The 19,998-nt window shown below is 37.5% G+C and overlaps 2 protein-coding genes across 3 annotated transcripts in view; one reads left to right on the top strand and one right to left on the bottom strand.

Annotated features, from left to right (window-relative positions):
* The window catches only part of LOC127507028 (growth arrest-specific protein 2), a 46,265-nt gene extending 39,900 nt beyond the window's left edge, over window positions 1–6,365 (top strand). For both annotated transcript variants that reach the window (XM_051883877.1, XM_051883876.1), the window contains one exon: window positions 5,360–6,365. In XM_051883877.1, the coding sequence (XP_051739837.1) occupies window positions 5,360–5,569 (210 nt within the window). In that variant the 3' untranslated portion in view covers window positions 5,570–6,365. The remainder of the gene's footprint in view (window positions 1–5,359) is intronic.
* Window positions 6,366–6,534: 169 nt separating this feature from the next.
* On the bottom strand, window positions 6,535–18,410 carry svip (small VCP interacting protein). The gene is made up of 4 exons (XM_051883879.1): window positions 17,914–18,410; window positions 17,022–17,072; window positions 9,180–9,293; window positions 6,535–8,171 (listed from the first exon to the last, which is right to left on the bottom strand). Exons 1-4 carry the CDS (start codon window positions 17,974–17,976, stop codon window positions 8,157–8,159), a joined length of 243 nt encoding a protein of 80 aa, XP_051739839.1. The 5' UTR covers window positions 17,977–18,410; the 3' UTR covers window positions 6,535–8,156.
* Window positions 18,411–19,998: the final 1,588 nt, after the last annotated feature.

The raw sequence follows: 19,998 nt of genomic DNA, 5'->3' as shown, positions 1-19,998 counted from the left end.
AATTGCCGCTTTTTATTGGGACTGTGATTAACTGTTATTATGTGGAATTCTTTAGAGCTTGGAGAGATTTTGAGAAAATTGGGCTCAGACTGATTGTTATTGGTTGGTGAAATAGAAGACAATAGAATTCATTAATAATATACTGTGCTTTAAAATGTGGTAAAAGTAAATTCAAACCAAAGATTTGACAGTAATTGGGAAACAAAAGTTGCACATACAATACAAAAAGAATTTCATAATGAAATTTCTGGCTCATATTAAAGAATTTAAAGAGATTGTGACATGGATTTTTTTTTTTCTTAATATGTTCCTTGAGGTTCACTTGTAATGATAATAATGTTTTTGCGCTCTCTCTCTCTCTCTCTCTCTCTCTCTATATATATATATATATATATATATATACACACCGATCAGGCATAACATTAAGATCATCTTCCTAATATTGTATTGGTCCCCCTTTTGCTGCCAAAACAGCCCTGACCCGTTGACGCATGGACTCCATTAGACCCCTGAAGGTGTGCTGTGGTATCTGGCACCAAGATGTTAGCAGCAGATCCTTTAAGTCCTCTAAGTTGCGAGGTGGGGCCTCCATGGATCAGACTTGTTTGTTCAGCACATCCCACGGATGCTCGATTGGATCGAGATCTGGGGAAGTTGGAGGCCAAGTCAACACCTCAAACTCATTGTTGTGCTCCTCAAACCCTGAACCATTTTTGCTTTGTGGCAGGGCGCATTATCCTGCTGAAAGAGGCCACAGCCACCAGGGAATACCATTTCCTTGAAACTTGGTCTGCAACAATGCTTAGGTAGGTGGTACGTGTCAAAGTAACATCCACACGGATGGCAGGACCCAAGGTTTCCCAGCAGAACATTGCCCAAAGTATCACACTGCCTCCGCTGGCTTGCCTTCTTCCCATAGTGCATCCTGGTGCCATGTGTTCCCCAGGTAAGTGACGCACATGCACCCGGCCATCCACGTGATGTAAAAGAAAACGGGATTCATCAGACCAGGCCACCTTCTTCCATTGCTCTGTGGTCCAGTTCTGATGCTCACGTGCCCACTGTTGGCGCTTTCGGCGGTGGACGGGTCAGCATGGGCACCCTGACTGGTCAGTGGCTATGCAGCCCCATACGCAACAAACTGCAATGCACTGTGTATTCTGACAGCTTTCTATCAGAACCAGAATTAACTTCTTGAGCAATTTGAGCTACAGTAGCTCGTCTGTTAGATCGGACCACACGGGCCAGTCTTCGCTCCCCACGTGCATCATTGAGCCTTGGCCGTCCATGACCCTGTTGCCGGTTCACCACTGTTCCTTCCTTGGACCACTTTTGATAGATACTGACCACTGCAGACTGGGAACACCCCACAAGAGCTGCAGTTTTGGAGATACTCTGATCCAGTCGTCTAGCCATCACAATTTGGCCCTTGTCAAACTCGCTCAAATCCTTGCGCTTGCCCATTTTTCCTGCTTCTAACACAAACTTTGAGGACAAAATGTTCACTTGCTGCATAATTTATATGTATATATAAACACACACACACACACACACACATATATATATATATATATATATATACATATATGCAGAAAACCGTCATTTACAGACAAAGCATTATTAAATAATTTGTTTGTGGTTTGTGATGCATCTGCTGTCAGAATACAGTGTGCTGCTTCATCTTTCAACAAAAGTTTTAGAAACTCTCCATAATTGTGCCTCGTTTACAAAACAAAATGCTCCGAACAAACATATAATGCCTTTAAAAATAAACCATCCACTTGTTTCCAGACTCAAATGAGCTGTTTAAATGACGCGTAAAAACAAAAGTTCTTTCACTCTTCAATTTGTCCTGTTGTCGACAGACTCAAGTGCGTGGGAGTATGTTAGAAAATGAACGCGCATCTGTGTACTTTATCCAGTCTAGACAGCGTCAGTGATTATAATGAGTTTTATTTACGCGATGCTCGCCTCCAGTGTAAGTCAGCCATTAAGTGACTGAACGTGGGCTTGGCCTGTGGTGCGATGATGTAAATCTATTTGTCGATGTCTTGCTTTGAAGGCAGTCATATGCAAATGTATTTGCCCATGTGATGTCACAGATCCCGAAATATCAGAACAAGCTGTTTTTATAGCTTGATTAAATTAAATTAATGCTTTGTTTATAATGAGGAGCTCTGAAACTTGCAGGATGTTTTAATGGTACAAAGACCTCTTGTGAAAAGATCAATTTATTTATTATTTTTTTGCATTGTAATCTTTTTATTAATTTTTTTTTTTTTATTTTTATTTTAAAATTAGCATTTTTAAACAGTCATTTTCAGGAGAATTTAATTTATATACAGTAATTTTCCCCTAATTACAGCAAAAAATTACATCATTTATTTTACATTAAGCAGGGGCCCATCATGGTGGCCAAGCCAGCAAAAACATTAGTCAGTCTCCAGTAGCCAGACGTATGACTATCAGCACTTTGCAGCTTATGTTGGCCAAGAATAGCAAGAGACTATCTGATGACAAGTTGTTGGTTTTATGCCCCATTCAGGGACAGGTGTTCATGAAATAGTTGATACCAAATGAATATATGAAAAGTCAGTCAATCAGATCTGCTGAAAGCCAGATCCAACCAACCATTTTGTGCCTGACATGCATCAGATGGGCAGTGAACAGATTATGGTGGTATGATGGAAATGCAGTCTGAGACTGCTTAAAACACCTTTAGAAATAAGGCTTATTTACTGTATAAATTAATAATACTTTCTGTTAATAATAATTCTTTCTGTGTAGGAACTGTCTTGGTACGATAATCTGAGGTAATAATAGATGAAGATAAAACTCTGGGGAATGTAGGCAGCTGAAAAAATAATTTTCAGAAAATGCAGCCTCTCTTCTCCTTCAGTCTCAGGGTATCACACGTCTCTTTGCCTAGAGGGAGTTTCACAGTGGGATCCACAGGTGACAGATACCCAATAAAAGGGTGTGATTACGCCACTGGAGGTGTTAAAGGATTTTGATGGCAGAGACTTTTTTCTCCAAATGAGCTTTCATAAATGCCAGGATTAGGCCCAAAAATTTTTTCCACACGCGAGTACTTGGCCAGTGCACAGTCCAACTTAACATGTTCTGATATGCTTAAAATTGAGCCTACCAAAAGTGTACGAGTACATATACTTGCATATGCTGATTGGCCAGCTCCGAGGGGGGCTCGAACTTGCAATAGCTGGCATGGAAGTCGAGCACGCTAACAAAGACGTTAAAGGGATAGTTCACCCAAAAATGAAAATTTGATGTATATCTGCTTACCCCCAGGGCATCCAAGATGTAGGTGACTTTGTTTCTTCAGTAGAACACAAATGTTGATTTTTAACTCCAACCGTTGCAGTATGTCAGTCGTATAATGCATGTCAATGGGAACACAATCTATGAGTAAAAAAAACATGCACAGACAAATCCAAATTAAACCCTGCGGCTCGTGACGACACATTGATGTCCTAAGACACGAAACGATCGGTTTGTGCGAGAAACCGAACAGTATTTATATCATTTTTTACCTCCAAAACACCACTATGTCCAACTGCCTTGCGCACGGCATCCGGTGTGTGAGGTGTGTACACGCTCTGGCGTAGTTTAAAGGATTAGTCCACTTTCAAATAAAATTTTCCTGATAATTTACTCACCCCCATGTCATCCAAGATGTTCAAAGAAATTAAGGTTTTTGATGAAAACATTCCAGGATTATTCTCCTTATAATGGTCTCTCCAAACGGTTGAAGGTCAAAATTACAGTTTCAGCGCAGCTTCAAAGGGCTTTAAACGATACCAGACGAGGAATAAGGGTCTTATCTAGCGAAACAAAACACAAATGATCGCCTTGCACGTGCTTCCGCTTTCCGTATTCTTCAAAAAGCTTAAGCTGTACGTCCTACGCCTTCCCTATTCTACTTACGGAAAAAACGTAACTTTTTTTTAAGAAAATGACAGATCGTTTCGCTAGATAAGACTCTCATTCCTCGTCTGGTATCGTTTAAAGCCCTTTGAAGCTGCACTGAAACTGTAATTTTGACCTTCAACCATTTGGAGAGACCATTGAAGTCCACTGTAAGGAGAATAATCCTGGAATGTTGTCATCAAAAACCTTAATTTCTATTCGACCGAAGAAAGAAAGACATGAACATCTTGGATGTCATGGGGGTGAGTAACTTATCAGGAACATTTTATTTGAAAGTGGACTAATCCTTTAAACTACACCAGAGCGCGTACAGACCTCACGCACCGGATGCCGTGCGCAAGGCAGTTGGACATTATGAAATGGGTCCAACCCTAACCCTACGTATTAGAGGTAAAAAATGATGTTCGGTTTCTCACACAAACTGATCGTTTCGTGTCTTAGGACATCAATGTGACGTCACGAGCCGCAGGGTTTAATTTGGATTTGTCTGTGCATGTTTTTTTTTTACTCTCATAGATTGTGTTCCCATTGACATGCATTATACGACTGACAGACTGCAACGGTTGGAGTTAAAAATCATCATTTGTGTTCTACTGAGGAAACAAAGTCACCTACATCTTGGAAGCCCTGGGGGTAAGCAGATAAACATCAAATTTTCATTTTTGGGTGAACTATCCCTTTAAGACTGCCCACCCTAGTGTGCAGTCTTTGACCAGGAGTGGGATTTACCTTCACAGCTACCTTGCATCAGCTGGCCTGTTACACCCATCCCCATCTGGGTCACGGCACCACTGTAACTGCTTCCGCATTGCCCGCTTAGAACAGGGCTTGAACCATCAATAATTGGCATGGGAGTTAAGTGCCCTAACTTGGACACTAAAGACTGGAGCCCCTAGCATAAATCGCTAATGTTACTCTCACCTCCATCCAGGTCACAGCAGTCTTTACTGACAGTTGCTAGCATGCCTCTTGATGCCAGGGGAGTGAGGTTTAACTGCACAGCTATCTTGTACTAGCTGGAAATAAAATACTGCAGCCCTTAGCGTCAGAGGCTAACGAACCATGTCAACCTATTTGTGACATAAAATTGACAGATTCAAATGCTTAGCCAATGTAATGCATGTGTGCAGTCCCATTCAACTAAATTGACATGCAGTCTTGCGTCCCTGTGGCGGTAACAAACCTCAGTTCTATAGGAGTCATAAGCTGTGTCCAAAACTGCTCTCTATCCACTATATAGTGCACTATATCGGGTGTCAGCCATTTTGTAGTTGTGTCCGAATTCTGAGTAAACGACTTCATTCCCTACATTCGTTCACTACTCTGATTTCGAGTGTACATTCAATGCACTATTTCCCAAAATCCAACCTAGAGATGTGTATCTCTAAAGTCTTTTTCTCTGTCTCCCTAGATGCTGCATAATAAACATGTGATGGTGCGTGTTGGTGGAGGCTGGGAGACGTTTGAGAGCTACCTGCTAAAGCATGACCCATGTCGCATGCTCCAGATCTCTCGTGTGGAAGGCAAGATCTCGCCCATCTCTGGCAAATCTCCAAACATCAAAGACCTTGCGCCTGACAGCTACCTGGTAGTGGCGGCCCACTACAAAAGCAAGAAGTAAAGAAGAAATGTACTAATGAAACAATGACTTTTAATGTAACTTTGAAGCACAGCTCACTGGCTAGCCGTTGTAGACACCACAAGGACATGTGAACTTCCATTGGCTTCTAAAACTAACTAAATAGATCAGCTAGTTTGATAATGTATAACTAAGATACGAAGGGAACTGGAAAACAGAATCTAGGTTGTTTTATTTGTATACCATTTTCTTTTCTTTTGTGTAATAACCTTATACATTCGATCTTGACAAATGAAATCGCTGGTTGAATTCAAATATTCACTTCTACCCTGGTGGCTGTTCCCGTAATTGCTTCATTTGCTGACAATATTAATGATTTTTTATGGGGCTACTATTATTATTATTATCTTCTTTTGATGTCATGATATATAGTTTCAGGCATTTATTGTATTTGACTGTGATGGCCTTGCTCTTTTGGAAAATGGAATCTAATCAGCCAATCATGCAGATGAATAGACCCTGAAGCCATAAAAGCATAAAGGCATGATCAAGTGGTTAAGCTGTTGTTCTTGCCAAACATCACAATAGGAAGAAATGTGATGTAGATGACTGTGACCTTGAAATGGTGGTTTTAGAAACTGCTGATCTCATCCAGTGAGCGACAGTTCTAGGTCAAAGGAGAATAGCCAGACTGGAAGCTTCGCAGAAGAACATACCTGAACGCACATCACATTAAACCTTTGAAGTCCGCAAAGAAGAGGAAACTCAAACATGAGTTCAGTGTAATCCAGTGGTCCATCCTAGAACTCAATCCAATAAAAAAAAAAAAAAAAATCTGCAGTGACTGCATGATGTCTTGTTAACAAGGGCCAGAATCTTCAAGGATGTATTTCCAGCACTTTGTTAAATCAAGGTTTAACTAATGAAGTGAGCAGAGCACTGAGAGTTTTTTCCAGTATAGTAGTAGTGCAAGTAAAACAAATAAAATAGTAACAAATAAAAAAAGGTTGTTTAATCAAACACACAATCTTTATTTAAGCAATAACTTTGCAGTTGTGCTTCTAAAACAGTTCCTGATCGAAAGTGTGCCACTGCCCTCTACTGGTAAACATAAACATTGCAATACTTCGTCTGATTTATTGTATTAATGTTATACAGTGTGTATATGTTAGTTTTTTTTACATTCGCTAGGACCCATTTCTCAATACTTAGGTCACTTTTTCAAAACTCTTCACACAGTCATATTTACAAACTTTTACCTCAGCAAAGCAGTTAATTTCATCCAAAATGCAGTAAAACTACCAAAACACTTCATACATGTGTCAAATCAACTCATCTTTGTTAGGTTTTGAACTTATATTTAACAGTTTAGAAAAGAGTATGTAAGCCTGTGCAAATTGGCCTGTAGGTATATAGAGTTTTAGTGGTGTTTGTGTAAAAAAAAGAATTGATGGAATTTGGAAGATGCAAATTTGGAAATGGAATTTAGCTCACACAGACTAATGTTGTGCTTACTGTGTTAAGAGTTTTGAAAAAGTGGCCTAACTATTGAGAAATGGGTCCTAGTGTATAAACCTGCAATAACCCATTCTGAAAGAAACCTGGGAAGATATTCTGTTAATTATTTTGTGCAATTCTATTTCCCTGTCACAAGCATTGACTGTGATTGCTGTAGGCAGAGGTAACAACTCATGAACATAACTGAAAACTGTTTCTTAAAAAGAAATGCATCAAAGGTAATATGAAGCGTTCACTCAGAGTTACTATATTTCTCGCACTAATCACAATAGCTCAGGCTGCTACATAACGGACAAGTCGTATCCCATTTCTAAAGTCATGGTTGCATGGCCCAGAAATATGGATGTTGAGTTTAAACGTAATAAGTTAAGATTTTCTTAACTTGAGACAACCAAAGCCCTTCAGAAAGGGTGAGAAATTGAGGTGTCTGATAAGATAAAGTGATACACATTCAACTTGGTTCATAAGAACAGCAAGTCATACAATCAACAGGCAGTGAAAGTGCTAACTGATATAATATCCTTAATTTGCATGTTTAACTTCACTCTTAAATATCACACATTTCCCACATGCTGTACAGGCCTGAAAAATCGCAAAATGCACTATGAGCTTACAACCAAAACACACTGGTAACGGATGCATAAATATAAATGGCTAACTATGCACAAAATTATCCAAAATCCAATATAAAACATGCCTTTCAGTTGTATAAATGTGTATTAAAATGACATTCAGATCTGAGTCTAGGTTCGTAAACAATGTCAAAAATAGAAAGCACATTGGTACAAAAGCTGCGTATGTGAAAATGATGCATGAACATGAACGGAATAGGTTGTGAAAAAATTCATTATATGAAATCTCTATCCCAGAAACCCACTAGCTAGCCCATCTTGGCATTTAAAGGGGCGTGGCCTGAATGCACTCTGGCAAATCAGAAGACCTGGAGGATTAGGAGCTTGGAAGTCTCTACGCAAACTCCCCTGGCTAGCGTACAATTCAAAATAAGAAAGAAAGCACAGAGTTTTCAGAATCTCTCAAGTCAGCGGGAAAAACTGCAGATGAAGGTTGATCCCCAATGTAGACACACCAGTGATCTTCCCTTCAGCCTGTGTTAGCCAACCTGCCACTGGAGAGAAAGAGAAAAGAATACTAAAATATTCTTACTTTTCTTTAGTCAGTGAGGATTTAACATCAAATATCAGTGAAATAAGGTACTTCACCTTCAGAAAAGACTGTCCGACTCAGAAGGCCAAACCAAATATTATATAAAATATAATATTTTATATAGCACCACATCCATGTACCACTGTTTGAAGAATTTATCTTCCAGAATCTAGGCAGTAAGGTGTGGGAGTTAATTTTTAGTCAATCTCCTATCCTGAAAAGTCCATCTTGCAGATATGGAATAAAAATGATTCCAAAACTTGCTGCCAGATTCTGGAAGATAAATTCTTCAAACAGTGGTACAAGAGGATGTGGTGCTGTGGAGTCACTCTCAATCTGTCTGTCTATAAAGCTTATAAAAAAAATAAAATAAAAAAAAGTATTCATGTATTTTACAACACTTCAGCTTGTGATTCATATTAAGTGGGGGTCATTTTTAAGGATTCTTTACCTAACCTAAGTCTCTGAGATCCTGACACCTTCTGGAGACTCCAGGAAGGTTGCAGTTCTGGAAAATGGTGGCACTGGAGACCTAAAGGGTTCCTGATGGTTTTACACTTAATTCTTCACGTTAAAGGGATAGTTCACCCAAAAATGAAAATTATCCCATGATTATTCACCCTCAAGCCATTCTAGGTGTATATGACTATCTTCTTTCAGACAAACACAATCGGAGATATTTTAAAAATATCCTTAGTCCTCCAAGGTTTATAATGGTTGTGAATGGGGGCTGCATTTTGAAAAAAAAAATAAAAAAAATGCATCCATCCATAATCAAAGTAATCTATATGACTCCAGGGGGTTAATAAAGACCTTTTGAAGAGAAGTGATGCGTTTTTGTAAGAAAAATATTCATATTTAAAACTTTATAAATTAAAATAAATAGCTTCTGGCGGACAACCGTACGCATACTGCGCAATTCGACATGCACCAAATGAGTAATAGTGGATAAATAAATAAATTAAATTACCTTTAGTCCCCCACCTCCAGAAGGTACAGAGTTCATGGTCTGTTTCTCTGTCTCTTCCTGTTTCTTCTTTTTCCTCTCCAAGGCTTCCGGGTTTTTGATACCTCTGTAGGTAGTCTACACAAAGATTAGACAAAATACAGCTACCACACCATACTTGTTCCCCAACAACGTAATTCTGTGAGAACAATAGCATATTTCAAAAGGAATCAAAGCATTAACTAGTAGTTGAAGGGTGCAATATTATTCAGTGCTCACGTGCCGGATCATGGTGCACCTTAGACAAGCTGGAAATGTGAGTACAGAGTGTGCAAAAACTAAAACTCATCCCATCTATAATAACACTGGACACTGGAATAACTGCCCTGACTAGCCAATAATGACATCATAGACCTTATTCAGAGCAGAGCCATGATGGATATGAAAGCGAGGCTGTGAGGGGCAAACTTACAGTGTTTTCAATGGCATGTAAAAAGCTGTATAAAGCTCCTAGATCACTTGTAAATTTCCACAGCTCATGTTGTCTGGGGTTTTTTGTCTACTGAAATTTCTCTGCAAATTTCCTGATGATTTACTTACCCCTATGTCATCCAATTTGTTCATGTCTTTCTTTCTTCAGTTGAAAAAAAAAAAATTCTGAGGAAAACATTCCAGGATTTTTCTACATATAGAGGCCTTCCAACAGGGACCAGCGGGTTGAAGGTCCAAATTGCAATTTCAATGCAGCTTCAAAGGGGTATACATGATCCCAGCAAAGGAATAAGGGTCTTATGTAATGCGCAGCACAGAGCAGTGAAAGACAAGCATTTGTGGTTAAAAAGTATATAATTTTTATTTTAGAAAATGACTGATCGTTTCGCTAGATAAGATCCATGTTCCTCAGCTGGGATTGTGTAGAGCCCTTTGAAGCTGCATTGAAACTGCAAATTGGACCTTTAACCCATTGGTAGCCATTAAAGTCCGCTATATCCTGGAATGTTTTCCTCAAAAACCTTAATTTCTTTTTGACTGAAGAAAGAAAGACAAACATCTTGGATGACATGGGGGTGAGTAAATTATAAGGATTTTTTTTTAATTCTGAAGAGAACTAATCCTTTAAATAACAGTACAACCCACTGAAGTTGTTCATGATAATGGTGAACCATGTTCACCATTACACTAGTAGAAAAAAGAACTGTGTGGCCACAATCATTATGACATTACAGCAGCAATAAGAATCAAGCTCACTTTAGTCATTATGAAGATTTAAAGATTTAAAAATAGCCAAAGTTATTCCTCTGTTTAAAGCAGATGATCCTCAATGTTTTAACAACTATAGACCTATATCTATTTTGCCATGTTTTTAAAAAAATTTAGAAAAAAAAATTGTATATAAACGGATTCTTTTTCATTTAGATTCTAATTCTATTCTTTATAAACATCAGTATGGATTTCACAAAAACCACTCTACTTTATATGGCTTTGCTTAACCTGATTGACAATGTTACTCTTGCACTTGAAAATCATGAATTTACTTGTAGTATTTTTTTAGACTTGTCAAAAGCTTTTGATACAGTTAATCATTATATTTTATTGGAAAAGTTGTATAAATATGGTTTTCATGATATTACATATAAATGGTTGAAAAATTACATATCTAATAGAAGACATTTTGTTTGTTTTAAGGGTTGCTATTCTAGTACAGCAAGACTATTCTGTGGGGTTCCTCAGGGGTCCATTCTTGGACCCTTACTATTTCTTATTTATATAAATGATTTATCAAATGTTTCAAATATTCTTACTCCAATAATGTTTGCAGATGATGCAACCTTAGTTCTCTCTCACTCAAATTTTAATTTATTGATTAAGAATGCAAATGATGGTCTAATCGCTGATGCTAATTGGTTTAATTTAAATAAATTATCTTTAAATTTAAAAAAAATCTAACTTTATTATTTTTAGTGGTAAAAAATTATACCCTAAGGATTTATCAAAAATTACAATTGAGTCTATTGAGGTGCCTCAAGTGTCAACTGCAAAATTCTTGGGAGTTTTTTTTTTTACGAGAGTCTGAGCTGGAGGGAACAAGCTGACTATGTGAGCAGAAAAATACATAGATCTACTAGTATAATAAGGAGGGTTAGGCATTTTGTTACTACAGAGTGTCTTCTTACTCTTTACTATAGTTTAATTTATCCGTATCTTTCATATTGTAATATAGTTTGGGTGAGCACTTTTCCTATTACTCTTCAAAAAATCTTTATCCTTCAGAAATGTTTTGTTAGGATTGCAACCCGATCAAATGTATATACTTCATCTGTTTCTCTATTTCAGAAACTTCAGGTTCTTACCGTTTATGATATTAACATTTCTCAAATTTGTGTCTTTATTTATAAGATATATTCAGGTGAAGGTAACATTCCAGAGCAATTTAAGATGTATTTTAAAGTAAATTCACAGGTTCACTGTCACTTAACTCGTCAATGCTCAGATTTTCATCTTCCTAAAATTCTCACTTGTAGAGGTCAATACTCTATACGATTTAGGGGTATTAAATTATGGAATGGTTTATCTCATCTAGCAGAAAAATGTTCTTCTTTAATATGTTACAAAAGATGTATAAAGAATCATTTTATTGCTGTAATTGTGCTTTTTTGTTTGTTGATGTTTCATGCACCCTATATGGTTTGTTTTTGGAGTATATCATTATTATTATTATTATTATTATATATACACATGCTGTAATTAACTTGTTGCAGTTATATACATTTATATATTTATAATTTAGGTTTTTTTATTTTTCGTTTTTTTTTATTTTTACATTTAGTTTTTTTTGTTGTTGTTGTTTAGGTGGAGACTTAAATAAGCCCTTTAAATGGGTTTTTTGCCTCTCCCTGCACAGTATATGGATTGTACTTTTGTTTTTATTGTATATATTTTATATTTGTGCAACTAAACTAAACTAAACTTTAAAAAAAAAAAAACTATGACATCACAGAAGATGTTTGTCATGGTGTTTCAGCAGTAAAAATGTGTAGACAGTAGAAGGAGGATGTGTACTTACCGTTCCGCTTTAGTAGTTCTATGCTTTCCCTTAAACCTCTAAGAAACAGTAAAACGGCCCTCCAATTACATGTGGGGAAACTAAAATCACTATACTATAAAACACTGGGTATTTAAAAAGGATCTCAAATGCGAGGATCCTTGTTTTCTTCTCTTAAAGGGATAGTTCATCCAAAAATGAAAATTATCCCATGATTTACTCACTCTAAAGCCATCCTAGGTGTAGGTGTATATATCTTTCAGAAGAACACAATCGGAGATATATTTAAAAAATTAGTCCTCCAAGGTTTATAATGTGAATGGGGGCCCACATTTTGAACAACAAAAAAATTCATCCATCCATAATCAAAGTAATCCATACGGCTCCAGTGGGTTAATAAAGGCCTTTTGAAGCGAAGTGATGCAATTTTTGTAAGAAAAAAATCTATATTTAAAACTTTATAAATTCAAATAACTAGCTTCCGGTGGACGACTGTACGCATACAGCGCGACTCGATTCGCGGCAAATGAGTAACCCGTGACGCAATGTATGTAGGAGTGTCGTAAGCTTAGACATCTCTCGCAGTTCAAACAAATAGGGCTGTGCAACAAACTCAAGCTCCCCCAAATCGACTTGCACAGTATGCGTACAGTCGTCCACTGGAAGCTAGTTATTTGAATTTATAATGTTTTAAATATGGATATTTTTCTTACAAAATCACATAGCTTTGCTTCAAAGGGCCTTTATTAACCAACTGGAGCCGTATGGATTACTAGATTATGGATGGATTTTTTTTTTTTTTTTTTTTTTTTTCCCAAAATGCAGGCCCCCATTCACTAAAATTATAAATCTTGGAGTAGGGCTGCATGATTTATCGCGATTAAACTGTACGCGATTTGGCAAAGGCTGCAATTATTTTATGCGCAGCTTGTCAGATCTGTACGGCTCTGTGATCAGTAGTAAATGCTTCTCCATCTGAAAGCCAGAGGGCGCTCTTGCGCAGAAACTCCAAATATGCCCTGCCGCAGAAGAAGATAACATGCGTCATATCGCGGTAGCTGAATAAACAGAAGACTGAAACGCTTTGATTGATTAAACATGACTAATAAACACACGACTGCTTTATTCTGTGTAAGAAGCCACATCATCTCACAGAAGGTGCTCAACCGTCATTATGAAGTGAGTTTGGAGTAAAAACATGTTATTAAATGTTGTCTTTTGTTGGACAAGATGTTAATAAATGCTTATAAACAGGCATGGAAAGATGTTTGACGCGTGTTGCTTTTTCAAATGTACATTATAAGCGACTCTGGATTAGCATTTGGAGCCATACTTCAATGGCAAGCTGCGCATAAAGAAAACAGCCTTTGCGATTTCATAATCGCACTTAAGCAATAATCGCGTTTAAGTTCAATGTTATTTTTCATATCTTGCGATAAATCGTGCAGCCTTACCTTGGAGGACTAAGGATATTTTTTAAAATATCTCCTATTTTGTTCGTCTGAAAGAAGACAGTCATATACACCTAGGATGGCTTGAGGGTGAGTAAATCATGGGATTAGAGCCGATATTTGTCTTTTTTTAATATATCGGCATCGGCCGATATCCGTGTTTAGTAGCGCCGATTTAAAGCCAGGCACGTCCGCGGGCAGCCCTGTGTTATTGGTGCGGTGGAATGTGCTGCTGCCACCCATGTGAATTGAAACTTTTCGAAGATTCAACAACAGTCCTGGGAGATAAAGGTAGCCTAAGGCTTAAATTCTGATATTTCAAAGTCCTATGGCCATATATTTACTATATATTACTAGTAAACTATGAAGTGTTGCTTCACTTAGTGAAAGAAACAACGGATAGCATAGAACCGTCGGGAACTGGCATAATGCTACAGCTGGTTGAAGGTTCGCTTACTTGTAGTTAACTTTAAGGACTGTAGTCCAAAACTACCAGCAGCTTGCTTGCTAACATATTAGCCCCAATGTTATAAGTTCTGTTTTATTTTTCCTGTATCGGAGTCGGAGAATTTCACTCTGCTTGGGGTGGAGAAGGCGGCAGCTCTGACAAACACTGCAGCGTGATTGAGGGCTACTTTACTCTGACAAATATTGTCAATATTAAGAGGATTTGGCATTTCCAATTAATGTAAGCCTGTTACATTCTTCTAGTCTATTATTATTACTATTAGGTAAGCTACTTTTATTATTAAATTAATATTATAATAAATTTGCCCCGCAATAATTTCACAGCGCATCACCGCATAACTGACGTGCTGTGAGGATAATAAAAGATTAGGCTATCAGCTCCTCTTTGAAAATGTTTTAAACATTTTTTAGGTCTATTATACAATGAATTAGACCTATAATTAAAATTATTAACAGTCTATAATATTTCCTAACACTGCAGCCATAAATGAAAATTAAGAGCAGCTTTAGGCTACTTCACCAACTTTAAACAAAGAAAAAAAAAAAAAAAGCTGTTTAACACGAAATACTATTCTTCTCATTTTTTCACTATATGTACGGGCCACAAAGGAAATTATGGAATAAATTAAGACCGTTATATACCATTATCAGCATATTATGTAGAAATTCGTCTCTGAGAGAAAATGCTCCGTTAATGCAGCGTCAGGCAGCTCCGTCACTTTTACTTTCACTTTGAATACTGACCGAGGTTAAGCTTTTACCGGCATAACTTTTCCGCAAAGTTTGCACGTTGCTTCTTGTGTGATATCCATTGGCTCTCCTTCTTGGTTGAACCTTCCCTCGGGGGGCCTCGGACTTTCGGCCCGCGGATTTGCGCTACGCCACTGCGCAGAAGTGTATGACATTTGTTCGGAAGCATGGTTTGATGCAGATAATAGCCGGGTTTCCATCCAACTTTGCATTAATGAAAATTCAGCTCAAAAATATGAGCATCTGCGTGTATTTCCATCAACTGTGTAATGCGAATAAAAATGGACATCAGCCTAATAAAGTAATGTGTTCCGACCAATGACTATATATATATATATATATATATATATTTATACACACACATATATATATATATATATATATATATATATATACACATATACATATATGTCGCACAGATATTATCCTCATTAAACCTGTCTAACGTTAACCGTCAAGAATGTCAGAAATCACTAAGAGTTTAGCACTGTCCTTGCATACAAGGCTGTGCAACATGACAAAGTTTTGAATTGATTTTTATTTATAAAGTTGTATTTATTTTATTTAAATGTATATTTAAGTTTACATTTATGTTCCAACAAACTTGAAAAATTCAGCTTGATAAATGCTCTAAAACTTTTATGTAAATCAAGTCAGTGTTCAATAAATGATGTTAAGTTTAGAAATGTTGTGCATCCACTTATTATTAGTGTGACATTTTAGCATGCAAATGAAGGGGAAAACTTCAAGATATCGGCCCTAAAAATCGGCAGCACATATCGGCCATCGGCTGACCCTGACCTCTAAACATCGGCATCGGCATCGGTTATAGAAAAACCCATATCGGTCGATCTCTACATGGGATAATTTTCATTTTTGGGTGATCTATCCCCTTAATAGATATTTGTTTCCTTGAAAGGTTGAAGAAGAATGAATACAGGCAGGAAGATGCAGAGCATCAAGTATAATGAGAGGATGAGCGTAACAAAACAGACAGTAGCTGTGCTGGTTGAGGTAAATGTATAATGCCTCAGTGACGTACAATCCACTGACAACAGCTGGGGTCAGAGTTGGTGATGACGACAGGAGTCCATCATTATTGGTCAAATCCTGAGTGTGTTCTGATCCACAAATAATGACAGAACTCTACTGAAAGCTCCAGTAATATTTTGAAAACAAGGTATTTCAACCACAAATTTTTGTGGTTATTAGGTGCACCAAATAGTTCTAGGAACTATAGCCACTAGGATATTTCCTCGAGAACTAATTTCTCTCCCGGGCCATGTTCCTTGGTTGCATTTGCACCGGCAATAGGAACTATGAAGCAGCTGACAGCAGCGTCTTTAAGCACGGCATTTACAAACACTAAAAACTGGTGGATGGAGGATGCCGTGATTGGAGCTGTGTTTGTTGTGTCGTGTGTTTCGTGATAACGGAGATGGAATGTAAACGCATAATTTACGTGACTGAAAAAGCAAAAGTGGGGCTAAGAGACGAAATCTCCTATGACAACTTCCAGTATTACATATCATCGAGGCGGAGAAAAGAACACAACCCTGCAGACAACAGGTAAATGACGTTATCGCTGTTTTCCATGTTCGTGAAGTAAATATGTTTACATGGCTTTTTAAAAATGACGGGTGCCTGTGTTTTACATGCTTTGACCAATCAACGTACGCTTACATCACTGATAGTTCCTATAGTGCTGGGTTAGACCCTACTCTGAAATAGGAGCTAAATTAGTTCCCCCATAATGAGTTCCTAGAACTAAAATCGTTCATAGTTCCTGCGGTGTGAACACGGCAAAATCCGGGCACTTCAGCCAATAGTTCTAGGAACTATGAATTGTTCCTCCGGTGCGAAAGCCCCTATTTTCAGCTCAATTTGATGAATGCATTAATCAAACAAAAGCTCTTTTCTAAAGTGCTTGAAATTTTTAATTGAAGTGTTCATTGTTGAGTGGTTGTTTTTAAGAAGTCATTTCTCATAAATGCAGTTTTTATGGAATATTTGTACTTTGTGTTTTTCAGAATGAAGCACTATTTAAGTAACAGTAAACTGATGAAAATGGTTAATGCATCTCAAATATACACTTTCCCCTATACAATCATATAAAGTTTAACTTTGATGTTTGAAAAGTTTCAAAAGCTTTACCTCTTTCTGTCTCTTCTCTGCAGCTTCTGCTAGCTGTCTTCTCCTTGTCTCCTGTCAAAAATAAATGTTTTAAAAATCACCTAAATGTCTGTCAAGCTCCAAAAACAAGACCCAAGTCTTTACAAAAATATATTATGCCTATTTATACATTTCTTAGCAAAACTAAAATTGTACTCATTTTAAATTAAATATTTAAAATAATTTAAATACAATGTATTATTGTTGTTATTGAATGAATGAATTGTAGCAGACATTGAAGGAAAAACCAACACATGTTGCTCTCGCAATTTACATATGAAGTGCATATGAGTGCGTGTTAGAAATCAGGAATGATAAGAGAACATTGCTCTTGGTAGAATGAATGAATAAATAGATATAAATATAATATAAATGAATGATATAAATGAATGAATAAATAAATATAAATAAATAAAATTATAAATAGACATTATTTAAAAACATATTAATTAAAAATAAATAAATCAAATGGACAACACTGACAAGCAGGGAAAAACAGACTTAACCTTATCAATAGCACAATCAAAGAACTCACATATTGAGAACAGGACTTAACATTTTTTTTATTACTAGTTAATCAAAGACATTTGAAAAGTTAGTCTGCCTAAATAAAAAAAAAGTGAGAGAGTAGGAAGTAATTCCCAAAAACCTCTATTTATTGATAAAAGAAAACAACAGTGGGTTTAACTAAATGAGAGTAACGTAACTTCACAAACAATAACGTTTTATCCTCACGTGCCATTCATAATGTCACTCAGTGCCATTATGAAGTCAAGTTGGCGTTCTGTTTAGGAAATGTTAACACTTGAAAGATGAACACAGTGAAAGATGTAATGGAAATAAATGCATTAATAAAAGTATTAAAAGTACTCACAGGGTCTGGTGTGACTACTACATCATCTCCAGCTCCACTCAGACAGGGTAAACACATACCCATACTGATGTTGTAGCACAGGCACAAATAAAGCTCTTTCAGCCAAAGGAAAGTAAATTTGAGCACCTATGATGATGCCAGGCCGCTGAGATGTAATCTAGCAGTTTCAAAGCTTTTCTATGCTGCCATAAACCCACTATGAAAGCTGCTTGAACAGAACTAGCAATGTAAACAAAGCTGTGATGAGCTACTTTAGCCAGCTACCGCTACTGATAAATAACCTTTACCACACTAACAGACTAATGTAATCTTCAGCAAACCTCTTTCTCACAGTTCCCGACATCTGTTTTTTTTATTTTGTTGTGTAAATACGATATATTAGTTTAGCTGAAAGTGTGGCTGTCAGGATGACAGCATTACAGCAGCTCCGATAGTCGAGGGAAGTGAAGCTCAACAGCGCCACGCTGCGGTATGGATGTGAACGTGCTGTCGCTTTGGTAACACTGTATGTTGATGGTGTATTCCATTATATTTTGATATACTATACCATAGTACTGACTGATTACCGTAATAATTAAAAAAAAAAAAAACATTGATATACCATAATACTCCAAATGTCCAAATACATGTTTTGTGTTGAGTGACTGCTGCATATGCAGTTTGTGGAAAGCTATAACATGGAAATTCCTAACAAAACTGTATCATTGTAAGTGTAGTTTAGCTGTGACATATTAGGCATAGGTATAGTCTACAACATTTGAATGAATGAATGTGATTGCTCACTATAGTTATACATGGTTTTACAAATAATGTGGAAAATTTGAATGTGGAATGTTCAGAACAGCACTTTTCTGTTTGCATTTATTTATTTAGTGTTTGAAAGAATGCAAATCAGTTCACCTAATCAATCTATACAAAGATATTTGTGAATAACTGTCAAAGAAGAAATATGTTCAGTTGGAGCCATAGGGTGTATAGAAATGGTACGTCCATCAGAAGGGGTTAAAGGGGCAATGACATGGCAAAATCATGGCCAAAATAGTAGTGCACCAGAAGTTAGCAGTTTTACATTATGGTATAGGCTATGTAACATATCAAAAGACATCTTACAGTAGAAATGGTGACAGGTCATCAGACCACAGAGGAGAAGAACTGGATGGCATTGGCAAAGGGACCAGTGGAGAAAAAGGAGACTTGGAGCTGGGCGTGACTATCAGTGATGAATGAGACTTGGAGCTTGGCGGGACCAGCGGAGACTAAAGACTCTGGGAACAGATCCTTTATTATTCCTCACATACACTATATTGAGAAAAGTATTGGGACACGCTTCCATATCATTGAATTCAGGTGTTCCGATCACTTCCATGGCCACAGGTGTATAAAATCAAGCACCTAGGCATGCAGACTGCTTCTAGAAATATTTGTGAAAGAATGGGTCGCTCTCAGGAGCTCAATGAATTCAAGCGTGGTACCGTCTTAGATTGCCACCTGTGCAATAAGTCCATTCGTGAAATTTCCTTACTACTAAATATTCTACGGTCAACTGTTAGTGGTATTACAACAAAGTGGAAGCAATTGGGAACAACAGCAACTCAGCCACAAAGTGGTAGGCCACATAAAATCACAGAGCGGGGTCAGCGCATGCTGAGGTGCACAGTGCGCAGAAGTCGCCAACTTTCTGCAGAGTCAATAGCTACAGACCTCCAAACCTTGTGTGGCCTTTAGATTAGCTCAAGAACAGTGTGTAGAGAGCTTCATGGAATGGGTTTCCAAGCCTTACATCACCAAGTGCAATGCAAAGCATCAGATGCAGTGGTGTAAAGCACGTCGCCACTGGACTCTAGAGCAGTGGAGATGTGTTCTCTGGAGTGACAGATCACACTTCTCTGTCTGGCAATCTGATGGACGAGTCTGGGTTTGGCAGCTGCCAGGAGAACGGTACTTGCCTGACTGCAATGTGCCAAGTGTAAAGTTTGGTGGAGGGGGGATAAAATAGTGTGGAGACTGCGAGCCAGGCCTTCTCGTCCAACATCAGTGCCTGACCTCACAAATGCGCTTCTAGAATGGTCAAAATTCCCATAAACA

Source organism: Ctenopharyngodon idella, chromosome 24 (genome assembly GCF_019924925.1).
Source record: "Ctenopharyngodon idella isolate HZGC_01 chromosome 24, HZGC01, whole genome shotgun sequence".
NCBI lineage: Eukaryota > Metazoa > Chordata > Actinopteri > Cypriniformes > Xenocyprididae > Ctenopharyngodon > Ctenopharyngodon idella.
Note: the sequence above shows the minus strand (reverse complement) of the source record. Positions and strands in the feature narration are given on the sequence as shown.